Source organism: Vidua macroura, chromosome 8 (assembly GCF_024509145.1).
Source record: "Vidua macroura isolate BioBank_ID:100142 chromosome 8, ASM2450914v1, whole genome shotgun sequence".
In the NCBI taxonomy this organism is placed as follows: domain Eukaryota; kingdom Metazoa; phylum Chordata; class Aves; order Passeriformes; family Viduidae; genus Vidua; species Vidua macroura.
In genome coordinates, this window is record NC_071578.1 from 18963709 (window position 1) to 18979172 (window position 15464).

Here is a 15464-nt window from a genome sequence, read left to right on the forward strand (position 1 = left end):
TGAAGGACTTAGGGGAAAAAAAAAATCTTTAATTAAGTAGATAATCTCTTCTTAGGAAGTTCTGCGGCTCCATTTCACCAGCCCCCTTTAGCTCTTACTTTAGGATTGGTTATCCTTTGCAGAAGGTGGGATTCAGGAGGCATCCGCCTCTTCATCACACCAGGACTGCCGGGTGGAAAATAACTCCATCTCTTCCCTAAATTAGTTGTGCTTCTTTTTTTTTTTCCTTTTCTCTGGTGGTGGTGGTACCCAAGTTTGGGTTTTTTTTAGGATCTCCTTTCTCCCTCTTTATTTGGATTTTATATTTCACATGGACCCTTATCTGGGCATCTTCTTCCTCACTCCCTTCTTCCAGTCCTGCTATGCCTGGTGAGTATCAAGAGCATCACAGTCTGTGTCACAGGCAGGTGCTCTTCCCAGATACCCTAAGGAAATTCCTCTTCACCTTCCTAAATGTCTCCTCTTTCTCACTTAGCTCAGTTCTCCCTTTAATGAAATCAGATATTTAACCAAGTCCCTACACACTCACTGGCAGAGATATTAGATCTATGAAAGTCCCTCTTTTTCCTTGCACCTCCCAAAAATAACTAGGGGCCAGGTTGTAGGCTAGGATAAAATAGGGGAGAGTGGATGCTGAGACCTAGCCCCTCACTTTCAAGTGGGAAGATAACCCAATGGAAGAGCCGGAGAGTTCTGCTTTCCAAAGGCTCCCAGTCAGCTTGTCTCTTGTCTTAATTAAATCAAGTGGGGCTTCTCTCACACTCCCCAAAGAGGACAGTCCGTGATTAAGAGCTCAGAGCCCGCAGGGGTGAGTTAGATCCACAGGACTGTCACTCTGGATGAGCAGCCTGACAGCCAAGCTCCTTGGCACACACAGGGGCAGAATTACTTGTCTGAAATTCATGTATTAGGGTTTCCTGGGGAGCTGCTTTTGCTACGGCGATTGCTACAGCTCGGTTTCCAACCACCTGAGTCCCATCAGAGCAGTTCTGCTGTGCACAAAGCTGTGGCCATCTCCTGTGGACCTCTTGCTTTGTCCTGAGGGCAGTGTTGTATTTATTTCTTAAAAAGTTCTTTAAGGGTGAACAGAAAGAGATTATGCTTGCACTAAATCTTGTATCATGCCTTGTGGGATATATCAGTCCCATTCCCAAAGGGAAATGGTCTCTGCAGGTATTTTTCCTATGTGATTTTTACTGAGTACCCAAAGTTTTTTCTCAGTTGCTGTGATGCCCTGGGGAATCTGCTCAGTGGGTTACAGACTTATCTCTAACAGCAAGGAAAGTCTTTTATCACTCAGTTACTAAAATCCCCTGCCTTCTCCATAGCAGATCTCTAGGGTTATTACCATGGATGGAGAAATCAAAATTACAAAAAGAGAAATTAAAGAGTAGATGGGAACTCATTCCTGTTAGTCTGGAATTTCAGAGATTTTCTACTTTTTTCCTTCATTAAAAGAATACTCAACAATTTGTATATGTCTAAATACTATAAAACAGCAAACTCAAGATAAACCTCCCTTCTGGAACAAGGGTAATATGTATGTTCTACAGAAAGGCTAAGCAAGAGCGCATGCTGATTTTATTGTTATTTTTCTGCTCTTCCTGTGTACTTGTCTTGCTTTCCTCAATAAAAACAGGTTTAGAATGCATTAAAATAAAAACCCCTAACATTTTAAAGAAACAGTTCAAAGGAGAGAAATTTCAGCACACAAAGTAGAGCTAAATATGGAAATCCAAGACATTTTCAGTCCAAAGTTGGATGATTAAATTCCCTGTCTCTCAGCAATTTTTATCTAAGAGAAAAGTTTATAGATCAAGACAGCCCCGCTTCTCTCTGCATGTTGCTCATAGGTCATGAGTTCCATAGAGAAAGGAAAATTGCAACCTTTATTTGAAATTATCCTTTTGCAGACACTCTCCCTTAACTCTTGAGGAGAAAAAAGACAAATTTGTGGGAATCGTAAAATAATTCTGCTTGAAATTTGTGCTGGTTTTCTCTATCTCATCCAACGACTTAAAACACATTTTTTTTTCTGTGATTTAATCACAAAAATTGGGAGTGGGAGCATGGGGGGGAGCAATATAGAACAACAACAAAAAATGTTTATATATATATATATATATATATATATATATATATATATATATGGCCACTTCCCTTCTTTGCATGTGGATTAACTTTTACCATTTAATGGACCATTCCACCAGTGTATTATTTCTAGGTGATCAAAATGTCAGGGTTGCATTTAGAAACAAAATCCTCAAAATAAATACAACAAAATAGAGAAAGATGAAGGAAAAATAAGTAATGTTAGAAATGTTATTGAGCTGCTGCCCAGTCTCCTCTCCTGTGGGAATAACATAAAGATCTCTTACTCAGTAGTTTTCTTCTAAATGTATTTTTTACACTTCAGCTGTGGGACTGCCTTTGGTTTCCAGCCTCCCTGGTTTTCTAATAACCTCGGGGAGCTCATATTGAAAACAAAACTCAGATCCAAAAGGAAATACTATCCATTTTCTCTATTTACAATAATGACAGTGAAGACGTAAATCCAGCTTTATCATTTTCTAAAGAGCAGAACCAGCAGCACAGTAGCCTGAGTGGGTGGTAAGGTATCGGACAAATATTGTAATGAGAGATTAGGTAAGGCTCTCAGGGCTTATTAAACTGAGGAGTGTGATGCTAAACTGACGAGTGTGATGTTATTGGTTGAAGTTGTAACTGAGACAGAATTATCAGAGGCTTATTAGTATTTGATATGAGTAAGATATAATGGGACAGCTGCTTGGCAGGGTTCTTTGCTTTCAGATTCAATAAAACTATGATAGAAAACTCCTGCTGAAGATATTTACTAGCTTTGAAATAATTTTCTAATATTGGATCCAATTAAAATCTCTTGCCCTAGATTTACTTTTTACCTGGAGACATAGAGTTGTGCTGAGGGAAGCAGCATGCCCTGCACAGCCTGGGGAGGGAGCAGAGGAACTCGGGGGTGTCCTCCCTCTATCTGCCCAACTATGAGCCTGCTCTGCTTCAGTCCATGTAATGCTGTCCTGGGGTTTGAAGATGGAGGGAAAGGAGTTTACACAGCTAGAAACTCCCTGAGCTTTCTCAGAGAAGAGAAATTCAAGTGTCTCTTTTGAAGAGTGTGATACAAAAAAAATCACCAATGTCATAGAAATTGGGCTGGTTAACACGAGCTATGAATGCAACTACTTAGTTTAGTATTACATTCTACTTTCCTTTACAATGGAATGAAAATTTAGAAGAAATACATAATTTCTTTTTTAAAATCACACTACAGAGAAAACAATGAAGAGAGGTTTTGGCAGTGATTCCTATTTGCAGCACAGAGATTATTCTAGAGACACTGTCACTATTGTACTACATCTGTGTAAGTAGTGGCTTAATTGCTCTCTGCCCTTACTGGAGACTATATACAGAATGGAGATGCATTTTTCTTAGCTAAATTATAAGAGCAAAGAAAAGCACATAGAGTCTGTCTCCATTCCTATCTTTCCTTCCCCCACAACACAAGTAAGAAAAATTTCAGCCAGCCTCCAGCCATATGATAGTCCCATCTTCCCTTCTCCTGAAGGGAAGCTGCAAGAGTTAAATGTTGGGGTGTCAAGTGCACAAAACACTTGAAACTTTGTGAATCCTTCACTTGTCTAAGTCCTATAAACCCAGCCAGCAGCATGCCTGCCTGTTGATCTGAGAGCTCAAGGAAAATGCCTTCTGTCTCTCTGACTTTATACACTGTTTAGAATATCCTGCTGGGAAATTGCTACTGTATCATTTGCTCAGCTGCAGATGGAGAATTGGCATATCCTGAACTTGGCCTTTTTGTGAACCTTGAATTTTATCGTGGAAGGAACAGATCCTCTGCTTCAATGCAGTCATGTCAATTGACTCGGCTAACAGGCTGGTTTGCTGTAAACTGATGTTGTGGATTACCGTCCTCCTCCTCCTAAAGCTGTCCTTGCAACTTCTCAGATGTTCCTAATCCAAGGGTTTGAGGCAAATCCCTTCTATACACTGTGAATTTGAGTTTTCCTACCCACATGGGAAGCAGTGCAGATGGCATATATATCTTCTTTTGGTGACAAAAACTAGATAAGAGAGGACTTGCAATTTTCTAGCTCTTGCCTACACAGGAGCGTTTTACCAGAGTTTTCTCACAGCTGCTACCAGGGGCCCAGATTCACACTGACACCATCCTGAGTGTGGTCCCCATAGCAAAGCACTTAAGGTCAAGGCAATGGACAGAAGGGAAACCAGATGGAAAAATGACTTGTTCATGCTGCTACCCAGTTGCGTTAGGATGGGGACCCATGGAGCTTACACAGTCTGATTAGCCCCAGGTTCATGGCCCTGTGTGATTCAGGTCACCCGATGCTCTAATCACTCGGCTACAGATGCCGTCTCTCCAAGTCCCAGGAAATATTTAATTAGCTGTACAATGCAGAAGCAGCTTCCAAAGGAAAATTCCTCTGCAATACAACCATCGACTTCGTGCTAAAGTACCCATGGGGGCTGGAGCACTGCCGGGTCTGAATCCCAAGCCTGGAACAAAGGGAAAGAATCTCCTGTTCTCGCAGCCCACTTCTGTTTTGACCCAGGCAAATCTTTCCCAAAGAAAGCTTCATCAATATAAACTCATTTTCACCAGAAAACCCACAAAAACCAAACCAAAACAAAAGAAAGCTAGACTTGCCAGAATGGAATGTTGCAAACTCATTCTCCTAACTCTAAACTGTAACAGCAAACATCAGGTTTCTTGTGATTTTGACCAAGCTAAAGTAATGAGACCTCCTTTTGTGGAGTGCTTTGGAAAGGATCTCTGTGGGTGCAATTCTAGCGGAGGTGAAGTGGGCTTGCTAACTGCACAAGTGGTTTTCCAGGGCAGGACAGCATCCTCTCTCAATCTTCCATGTGTCTGATATCTGGGGACCAGTCCTGCCACCCGGTCTGTCCCTGTGTCTATAACAGGGCTGCACTTTGACCGTCAGCTTTGGACAGCATTGCCTGCTTCTACCTGTGCTTGAGCCCACCCTGGGATGCCCCCACAGTGTCTGTGCTGGATTTGTAGCACAAAAAGACAGTATCTTTCTCTTCTTTATGAGGGAATACTTGTGGCTCATTTGAAGCAGAACATAATCTCGAGAAGAAGCTGAAGAACCAAGTTTCTATCAGTGCATGCTCTGTCATTTTTCCAATCACTCACTCACTGCAAGATCTCAATCCACTCATTCCACCTCTCTGGCCCCAGTGTCCTCCCTGGGTGATAACAGCAGTCACCCATTTCTCTGAAGCGCTGAGTTCCAGCAGGGAAAATGCTCCACAGACTCACCAGAAATAGTGATGAGTGTTATTTTACAAATGGGGAGAGAGTGGAATTAGGTATTTTTAGGAGACTCTCTCTTTTCTTACTTCATTTCTGACTTGGGATATTTCGAGTTGGCTCTTGGGATTTTTCAAAGTGTCAGTCCTTTCTGCCATGATGCAGCTAGGCAGGATTCACCCAGCCATTCTCCAAATTCTGCAGGTGGTCACTGCACCATATGGAGTCCCAGTGCTGACTGACCATTTGCACAGAAACAGTCTTTCTTACTGAAAGACCAGACAGCATCAGTTCTACAAGGCCACAGGGACAGTGTTGGAGACAAGCCACACTGCCTGACCCTTGGAGGTGATCCCTCCACACCTTCAGTGGGAACAGCAGAAAGCTTACTTTTGTCTAGGACTTTCCACCCACCCCAAACCCCCAGGATCCCCTGCACAGTGTCCAGGAGGATGGGAAAGATAGGTATATTTGTGCTCAGCCATCACCATAACCTGACCAAGAGAAGAGTATGGGCACTCAGACATGGCACCACAGGAAAACAAGGGATTGTGATGTGGAGAGATGCATCTGGACACATATTGCAAAGGAGCAGTGGTGTGATGCCCTCCTTCCCTCAGCACGGTCCCACTCCTGGGGCTGGGGGAAATGCTACCCTGAGTTTAGTCAAGTGAGTTAAAAAGCAAGGCTAGGGGAACCAGAAGGCTAAATAAGGGATGGATTGGTACAAAGGGTAGCTGAGCAGAGGAAAGCAAAAGGAGGGAGCAGTGAAGGAACTGCAGCCCAGTACAGCCTGACTGAGGGGAGCAGGGTGGGGGGAAGGGGACAGCACTGTCCTGTCCCTTAGGGAGCAGCAAAGGGACACGGGGGAGAGACCAGAGGTGCCTGCAGCCAGGAGACAGGCAGACTGTGGGGGAGTGAGAGGAGAGCCCTGGGATGCCTGGCATTCCCCAGACCCCTCCACCATCACCCCCTCCCTGCTGACACTGTCTCTATCTTCCAGGTCAGTGAATAATTTCCTGATGACGGGCCCCAAGGTAAGAGAAATCCCTTTGATCTCTGTCCCTGATTCCACTAAACCCAGGGAGGGAAGGAGAGAGAGAGAGAGGGGCTCCTGCTTCCCACTCCTCACCACCCAGCCTCAGCCAGAGCTCCCCTCACCCCCAGGTTTCCAGCAATAAGGCAGAGAAAAGCCAGGAACTTGTGAGTTCCTTGGGCTGCATGAGCCCTGAGCAGTGCTGACCTGGGGTTCTTTTAAGCTGGTTGGGGCCAGATTCTGGAGATTTGTCTATTGACATCGGCCAAGGCTCTCACCTGACATCCATTGCTTCCTGAGGATCAGGCTGGCATCAGGGCCCACACTGATCCAGCCGGAAAGTATTTTCTGCAGGCCCTGTAAAACATACTTCCTCAAGGAGCACAACTAGAATTGCCATGACTTTGTTCCATATTTCTGAACCCTCACATCCTTATGCTCCTCTTTCAGAGGCTTTTTTTCTTAGCCAGGACCAGTTGTAAAATTTATCCCGATTTTGTTCTGGCTATTCCCCAGGAACACCTCCAGGCCCATCTAGCTCCTAATACACTGGTGGAGCAACCTTGTCCCAATGCACTAGCTCTGCCACGTGGGCTGTGGTGAAGAAGGCAGGTTGAGGCATCTGCTAGCCTGGAGCTCCCTGATCTGAGCAGAAAACTCTGTTTCCTCTCATGGTGGAGAGATAAGGGGTTCCCCATGGCAGAGGCAGGCTGGCACATTTCCTAACGTGGCTAACAGCCAAGAGCTGAGCTTTCTCCCACAGGAGGCTCAGGCTCTGACCCAGCTGAGCAGGAAATGGGTTTGCTGCTGGTGGTGGTGAGCTTCCCAAGGAAGCCAAGCCAGGGAGACCTTCTGAGCTCTGTACGTCTTGTCTTTGTAAGATGGCACACAGGTTCAGTTGAAAATATGCATTGTCCCTGTGCTGACCCCCAGCTCTGCTCCTAGGCCTATCTCATCTACTCCAGCAGTGTGGCGGCTGGGGCGCAGAGCGGCATCGAGGAATGCAAGTTCCAGTTCGCCTGGGACCGCTGGAACTGCCCGGAGAGGGCACTGCAGCTCTCCAGCCATGGTGGGCTGCGCAGTGGTAAGGAAAGTATTGGATACCACTACTGGGACCCCCTTGCTACAGGTTAGAGCCCATGGCCCCCTCCTCTCTTCCCAAGTGCCTCCTTTTCCTCTCCATTCCCACCTGGGAAGTGCCTCTCCCAGGAATCCCCCAGAGGGATCTCCCCAGGAGACCCCTTCACCCATCAGCTCCCAGATACACTGGGATCTAGATCCAAGGCCTCGTTGCAATGCCAGCCTTGCCCATGGACCTGCTGAACCCCAACTGGCACAGGACCAATCCTTACACAACTGCCCCCCCCCAAGGATGCACCCCCCTGACCTGCACATGGCCTGCTGGACACCATGCCTAGATGGTGTCCCAGGGTATCCCAGGGAGGCTGAGAACCAGCACAGGCTGGCTAGGTAGCAAGCAGAGGGATAAGGCTAAAGGGAGAAGGAAAATTCATCAGTGGCTGTGCTCTGGCCAAGAGGCAGGACAAAAGCCTTTCTACATCTTCCAGATGTCAGAATCAACCCAGGCAGAAATCTAGCATCCCTGACCTGGGCCACTGTAGGGCATGAGGCAGTGGTCATTGTCACTGTATCCTATTCCTTACCTATTTGCAAGTGCCAGGAAATATTTTAGTGTATATCTGGCCCTCTAGACCTATGCTTGATGCTGGCCTGGGCTCATACCTGCTCTGTAAAAGCAGGACCTGGGTGTGGAGGAGAGCCTCAGGCCTCTGGTGGGACTAGCAGCAGACAAGAGACCAGAGCCCCAGGGAGAGATGGACAAAAGTTTCAAAGCCAGACCTTGAGGAGACAGTTGCAGCACAAGGCCTGCTCTGAGACCAGAAGCAGGTCCCAGAACCATTCCTGTCAAGGTTATCTGCTCAGATCCACACCTTGCTGGTATTAAAGGAAAGCCAAAGGCTCAGTGAAGCCAGCTGATGATTCCCAGACTGATCCTGGTGGGTAGGTATGGTCACTGCTCAGAGCCCTTTCAGCAGAAGGTATGGCTTGAGGGGACTGTGGGGAAGGAGCTCTTTGATTCTTGGAGGGGACCCCTTCTTGTTGGGGGTGTGTTAGTGAGAAGTGGGGGACATTGGCAGTCTGTGCTATATCACCACTGTTGAGCTCCTACAAGGACAGCCAGGTGCTATCTCCTCCACACCCTTTCAAATGACATAAGTCAGTATGGATCATATTTGGGAGCTTCTATCTTCATGCATCTTCATGCCATCTTCAAGCCCAAACTAAGCTAATCTGACATGTAGGGCCTCTTCTCCACCCCACAAAGTCTTCCCCACTGCAGATGTCCTGTGCAGACTCCTGCACGGTAGGAACAATTTCTAGCACTGCCCTTGCCATGAAATCTTTTGCACATCTGCTCTCTTTGTATTCCCCCCTGACAGCAAACCGAGAAACAGCCTTTGTCCACGCCATCAGCTCTGCGGGTGTCATGTACACGCTGACCCGGAACTGCAGCCTGGGGGATTTTGACAACTGTGGCTGTGACGACTCCCGCAATGGACAGCTGGGTAAGGAGGGATGAGCTGCTGCCCCTCACTCGTCCCAGGCGGCAGGAGAAGCTTGTCTCTCCTCCACTGAGGCCTGCAGAAACACCTCCCCACCCTGGTCCCCACATCTGGGAATAATGCTCAGAGAAAAGCTTTCTCTGGTTCAAACCAAAGTAGCTCTGTGGAAGCTAATGGAGCCACCTCCAGTTTACACCAGCCAAGCTATTTTTGCTTTCCATTACTTTCTAAATGAGCAGGAAAGTAGAAGGGGTTGCAGTTTCCCTGATTCAAATCAAGAACTCTATTTAAGGTGAGAATGACTACATCATATAGGCTGAGGAGTGGATCTGTTGCCATGCACCTAAATGATCTTGGTATAACAGCACAGATCTTGATATACCAGCACAGGTCAGGGACCTCAGGGTTCCCAGGGTCTGCTGGACCAGGTTGGCCTCACAGCAGAATGACCATGAGAAAAAGCAGGGTGGCATTCATAAACCTCTCTAGCACTTGTCAGCATGGCAGGCACACAAGAGCACAACCAGGAGAATCACTGTGGCAGCACACAGCCATCACATCCTCGACATGACAGTGATATCCAGGCCCTCAGCCACCAAGCACCCCTGCTGGGGAACTCCAGGCTGCATCACTCCAGCTCTCTGCTCAGCTTTCACAGAAAACACCGACATTTAGGGGTTTTGTTTTTAATAGAAAGAGGTCAAATTTCAAATTATCAAAATCTTTTAAAAGCCATGCCCTGCCCAGCCACACTAGGCAGTCAGTATGTGTCACTTTATGACAAACTCCTCTGGAGCGTCCAGTATTTAGTAATTTACTGTACTGACGGATAGTTTTGAAAACAGCCACTACTGCATAGGTGTCCAAAGTTTGGGAATGCCTGTCTCTAGCAGAGCAAGACTTTTGGGCAACAACACATCAAATTCTATCTTTTTTGGAAAACCAAGTTAGTCATGCTACATTTCTTTTCCCCAGATATATATGTTTTTAATAAAAAACTTTCCACTGTGGACTTAAAACCTTGTAAGGCACACGAAACGTTTTGGCTTGACCAAAACAGCATGATTCAATTCAGCCATTGGACTGAATCCAAGCTGGTGAAAGGTTTTCCTACTTCCTTCAGTCCCAGTCCTTGATTTGGACTGCATCATCCACTGCAACTATCTACCTCCCATGAAACACTCCTGTCTTTCCCTGGGAGAGGGAATCACAATGCCCTGGGGAAGTCCAGGCGAGCGCCAGGTCTTTCTAGAGAGGTACAAGGCCATTAAACCACAACTCCCAAGATGTACCAATGTGGCATGTCAGGGTCAGAATGTTCCAGATTTCAAATCTTCATTAAATATTTGGCATCTTTCTCTAGGAGGAAAAAAAAAAAACACACATTATGTTTTTCCAGTCCCATTCAGTTAGGAAAAGTACCTTCCACATGTTTTTGTGTAATTTCACAGTTCTTTGCTGATTCCCTTGTTTCTTGATGGTAACTAGAAAATCAGACCCTTCTAAGATGCTAAACATCATCTCAGAACTCTGGGTGTGCCAAAACCAGGGCCTCCTTGATGCATATGTGCCAGGTTTGGGCTGTTTTAGGCAGAGGGGAATCTATTGCCTCTGACCAGAATGCCTCCACCAGTTTGTTAATCCAAGTTAGCAAGATGCTGTCCCTGCAAGTCACGCTGAACCAGCTGAAGTCAGGGTTTGAGAAGAGATTAGAGACCCAAAGGCTTATCTGCATGTCTGCTAATGCATGATAGCTGACAGCTTCTGAATCCTGCTCTATAGAAAGCCTGGAAAGCCCTGAATTTGTTGTACAGGACATACCCCTTTGCTGCCTGCGCCACTTACTATCCAGGCCTCAGGAGAAATGTCATGAACTCAGTGGGAGGGAATCTAGGAGTACTGTGTGGTGAAAGGCTGGATTTGCCCCACAGCCTCCATTCCCTCCCATCACTTCTGAAACCTCTTCTGGTTCTTTGACAGCACACATCTCATCTCCTTTCTTAGGGGGACAAGGCTGGCTGTGGGGAGGCTGCAGCGATAACGTGGGCTTTGGGGAAGCTATTTCCAAGCAGTTTGTGGATGCCCTGGAGACTGGACAAGATGCCAGAGCTGCTATGAACCTGCATAACAATGAGGCAGGTAGAAAGGTGAGCGCCTCTCTCCCTCCAGAGCTGACAGTGCATACCAAATTGGCTCTGAGCATTCACTGTGGAGAGTCACAATTTGATGTGGCTAAAAATACATGTCCAGAAGAAACAACTTCTTGAGGGGCATGGCAGCAGTACAATGGTGTCTGCTCTAAGGTAGCAAAGCTTCTATGTTACAGTGTTAATGACTTTCTGCAGTACTCTTTCTCCCAGTTCAATAAGGGGAGCACTGTGGAAAAGCAAATCTGTGAGCTTTAGGACTACTGTGCAGGGAGACTTGATGCCAAACTCCTCCACAGGCCTGGAGTAATGTTTCTGCATGTATTGCAGCACAGAGACGGCCCCTTCGGGATTTTTTTTCTTGAACCCCTCTCTCTGCTCACCCTGTAGGCAGTGAAAGGGACCATGAAGCGGACTTGCAAATGCCATGGTGTGTCAGGGAGCTGCACCACCCAGACCTGCTGGCTGCAGTTACCCGAGTTTCGGGAGGTGGGCACTTACCTCAAGGAGAGGTACCACAAAGCCCTGAAGGTGGACTTGCTGCAGGGAGCAGGGAACAGCGCTGCCAGCCGGGGTGCCATTGCTGAGACCTTCAGTTCCATCTCCAAGAAGGAACTGGTCCATTTGGAAGACTCTCCTGACTACTGCCTGGAGAACAAGACACTGGGGCTGCTGGGCACGGAGGGCAGGGAGTGCCTGAAGAGGGGCAAGGCGCTCAGCAAGTGGGAGAAGCAGAGCTGCCGGCGGCTGTGTGGGGACTGCGGGCTGGCGGTGGAGGAGAGGCGAGCCGAGATGGTGTCGAGCTGCAACTGCAAGTTCCACTGGTGCTGTGCTGTGCGCTGCGAGCAGTGCCGCAAACGGGTCACCAAGTACTTCTGTGTCCGCAAGGAGAAGCGGGAGCGGAGCGGAGGTGGCGGAGCCAGCCGCAAGCTCAAGAGAAAGCTCTAACTTGCTTCTGCTCCTCCACAGTTCTGTCTGCCCCTCTCCTCTCCTGCCCTTCCCATCAGCTCCTGGCACCATTTCTGTTTGGCATAGTTTTGCCTTTTTCCCACTACTGCCTCACTGGGGCAAGGGCAAGGCAAAAGAGCCTTGTATGAGTGCTCAGGCCTTGCCCATACAGGGCATTAGTGCAGTGGGTAATGTCTTCTGGGGAGACCTTCAAGTGTTCACAAAACAAAGTGAAGTCCCTTCAACTCAGTGTCATTCTTTCCAGTGACTATGGCATCATCTCTGAAAACACAGGAGGTCTTGGTGGCTCCAGTGGTTTTGAGCTTGGCTGTTCCCCAAACAAACACCTGCTCTGGGCTTTTGAGTAAGTGAGATAAAAAGTACAAGAAAACTGAGATGGCACCAACAATTGGGCAACTCAGATCAGTAATCTGTAAATGAGAAGAGGTTTTTAAAAAATAGAGGTACTAAAAGAGTTATTGCCTCAGGCCTACACTTTGAGGAAATGCAAAAGACGTGCAACTCCTTTCTCAGCAAGCCAGCCTCCAGGGACCCCACAGCTTTGCTTCCCACCCTTTGACAGCTTTGCTAAGCTCTCCAGTGCTTTACTTTGCATTTGAAATGGCAGCAGCAAGATCGAAACTGCTGCTTGACCTGCCCATTACACAGCTGTCCAAAATCGGGGTCCCATCACTTGATTTTTACATGCTTTCTCTGTGTCTTCCAAGTCTCCAGGTCTGGTCTCCCTTTTTAGGCCAGCATTCCTATCAAAGCCCCTGACTGATGCCATAAATTGCCCTCACACTTCTCCACTACCTCCTTCCTCCCAGATCACTCCCAGAGTGGAGCTGCCAAGCTGAGCCTACTCCCCATGTCCTGGTGTACTTGCCAAGCACTCTTACCCTGTCAGCTAACTAACTAAATACGTCTTCCTAGTCTGAGAAAATAATGTCAGTTACTATTTAATGGTGGTGTAAATAGGAAAGTGAAGCACTTTGAAGTTTAATTTATTGCACAGTTACTGTGATGTATACATAACAGTTTTTCCTCTACCATTTATTGTATATATTCTATAGGCTAAGCAAGCAGCAGGAAGATTTGTTTGATGCATCTCTGTTCCCTTGCTGAGGCTAGGGGAGGGAGGTAAGAAGCTGCCAGCTGCAGGACTTGGGGAAGCTCACTACACCATCACAGCAATCTTCCCCTGTGCTGCGATAATATCATCTACTTTGCTGTTTGAAGTGCCCTTTAGCCAGACAAGAAGCCAGCAGAGCTGTTACTGGCCATTAGACCCATCTTGTAGCCAATATTTTAAACCAATAGCCAATGCAATAAATCAGTAGCCAAGTGCTTGCAAAATGCTGTTGTGTCTTAAGTGTCTGAGTGCTCTTTCGCCTCATTTTGTGTGTGTATGTATAAATTTAAGAGTCCTGGAGATCAAAACACACTGCTTACCCATCTGTGCCCAAGAAGACCTAACCAGTTCCAGCCAGCACAAGCTCAGCCCCTACCGTGAGGGGAAATGATGTGCTCTCTCCTGAGCTTGCCTGAGGATGCATCCAACTGCAATGCAACTGCCAGGAAGAAATGGGGCGGGAGGGGGCAGGCAGGGCCCAGTTGTCCACTACATAGCAGATATGTTAAAGACACTCAGAAGCCTGTATTTGTCTCTTCATTATCAATTAGTCCTTTATTCTAGGACTACCTCACAGGGAGCATGAATTTGGACCTAGGGTCTCATCAGAGCAAGAGCATTCCTGACAAGCAAGAATCTGGCCTTTCAAAAATTGCAAGAAACCTTGGCCCATTCTCAGGGAAAACCGAAACACTTCCACTTCACACACAAACCACCACTGTTTGCACAGAAGTTCTTACTAGCACAGTGACCCTGTCAAAGGTCTCTTGCATCCCCAGCAGCAGTTCCTCTATGTCCCTGTGGCTGGCCAGGAAAGAGGAAGCCAAAAGCCTCTCGACCACCAGGGAAAGCTCCAGCATGGGCCTCCCTTTTCCTTCTGGCTCTCCCGTTCCACAGTCAGCTGGACAAGCTGTGGAAGCCGTTTCCCTCTTCCTCCCACTCGTGCTCCATCCCTCCCCTGCTGACACTGCTGCCCGCGAAGGCCGTGGCACAGCCCGGGCTGGCGCGGTGGCGGCGGCAGGCGAAGGGGACACGCGGGACGCCTCAGTGAGAGCCCCACCGCCACACGCTGCTTCCGCTGGGGAAACGGCGACACCGCAGCTGCAGAATGTGCTGACCTCAGCAGCGGGTCCCCCCTCCCGGCGCACGGAGCCCTCAGCGGTAAAGGCCCTGCTGCCATTGTGGGCAGGATTGGATGCTTCCATGTATTCATTTCGGTTTAATGAAGGCGCATTCCTCAGAGGAGAAATATTTACATTCAGCTTCCCAGGTGGTCACCTTCGCCCAGATGACACACAAACAGGCAGCCCCCCGCTCCCTTTTCCAATCCAAGCCTCTTTAGAGGGCTCGGGAGGAGGGGAGACAGCGGAGGGGGGCTGCTGGGGGAGCAGAATAGAGAAGGGAACAAAATGCTAATAAATCAGCCAGCCAGCCCTTTTCCCCTCCCCTCAGTGGAGTCAATGGAAAGTGTCATTTCACATGCTAATCCCCCTCCGATCTCTTTACAACACCTTTTCCGAAAAGTGTTTGGGAAAAGTCCTTGTGGCCCGTTTACAGCTCCCCGCCGCTTCAGATTCCTTCTTGTCTAAGGCCGCGGCCCCGGTGTGGGTCTCTCCCTCCAGCAGGGCTCCTTACAAAAAACATCTCAACAAAGACTTTGGAGTTCATCAGCCTCCCACTGAAATTCACAGCTGCTGAACAAACTAATCCCCTCTCTTGGCCTTTCTTCCTTTCAATGGGTTCTTGGCTTCAAAGACACTTTGGGAAAGGACTTTGTGGGGACTCACACTGCTCCCTCAATAGAAGTTAGTGCAAGCATTATCTTCAGAGCAAGTGGCTTTACAAACAAATACTGCCTAACAATCTCTGCCCCTCCAGCTCCCCCAAACACACACAAGCCTAGCCTGCAGACATGATGTTATCTGCCACAGGATTAGAGCTCTGTTTTCTGTGCCTAGGGATCCTTTCCTGCTGCCCCCTCCCCCCCCAAATTCTTTATCAACCCAAAGGCCTTCTCACCCAACTGAAAATGCTTTCACTGGTGCCCGGGTGCTGTGAAGCCATGTGCCCACACGGGATGGGGCAATGCTCACTGCCCGTAGACTGAGATATTGCCAGCCAGCAGAGACGGTGCTATAAATGGAGGAGCACTTTCCAGCAGGGTTTGAAGGGTAATATACCCCACCAGGGCTGTAGAGACATGGCCTCTGCCACAAGCCTCTCCAAGACTTTCAAGCGAGTCACCTCACTTCCCCCTTCGGCTTGC

General features: G+C 47.8%; 1 protein-coding gene across 1 annotated transcript; it reads left to right on the forward strand.

Annotated features, from left to right (window-relative positions):
• The first annotated feature begins 310 nt into the window (after positions 1 to 310).
• On the forward strand, positions 311 to 15151 carry WNT8B (Wnt family member 8B). The gene is made up of 6 exons (XM_053984382.1): positions 311 to 369; positions 6351 to 6384; positions 7329 to 7467; positions 8846 to 8971; positions 10973 to 11115; positions 11506 to 15151. The coding sequence occupies exons 1-6, from the start codon at positions 311 to 313 to the stop codon at positions 12061 to 12063; spliced, it is 1059 nt and encodes a 352-aa protein (XP_053840357.1). The 3' UTR covers positions 12064 to 15151.
• The last annotated feature ends 313 nt before the right edge of the window (positions 15152 to 15464 follow it).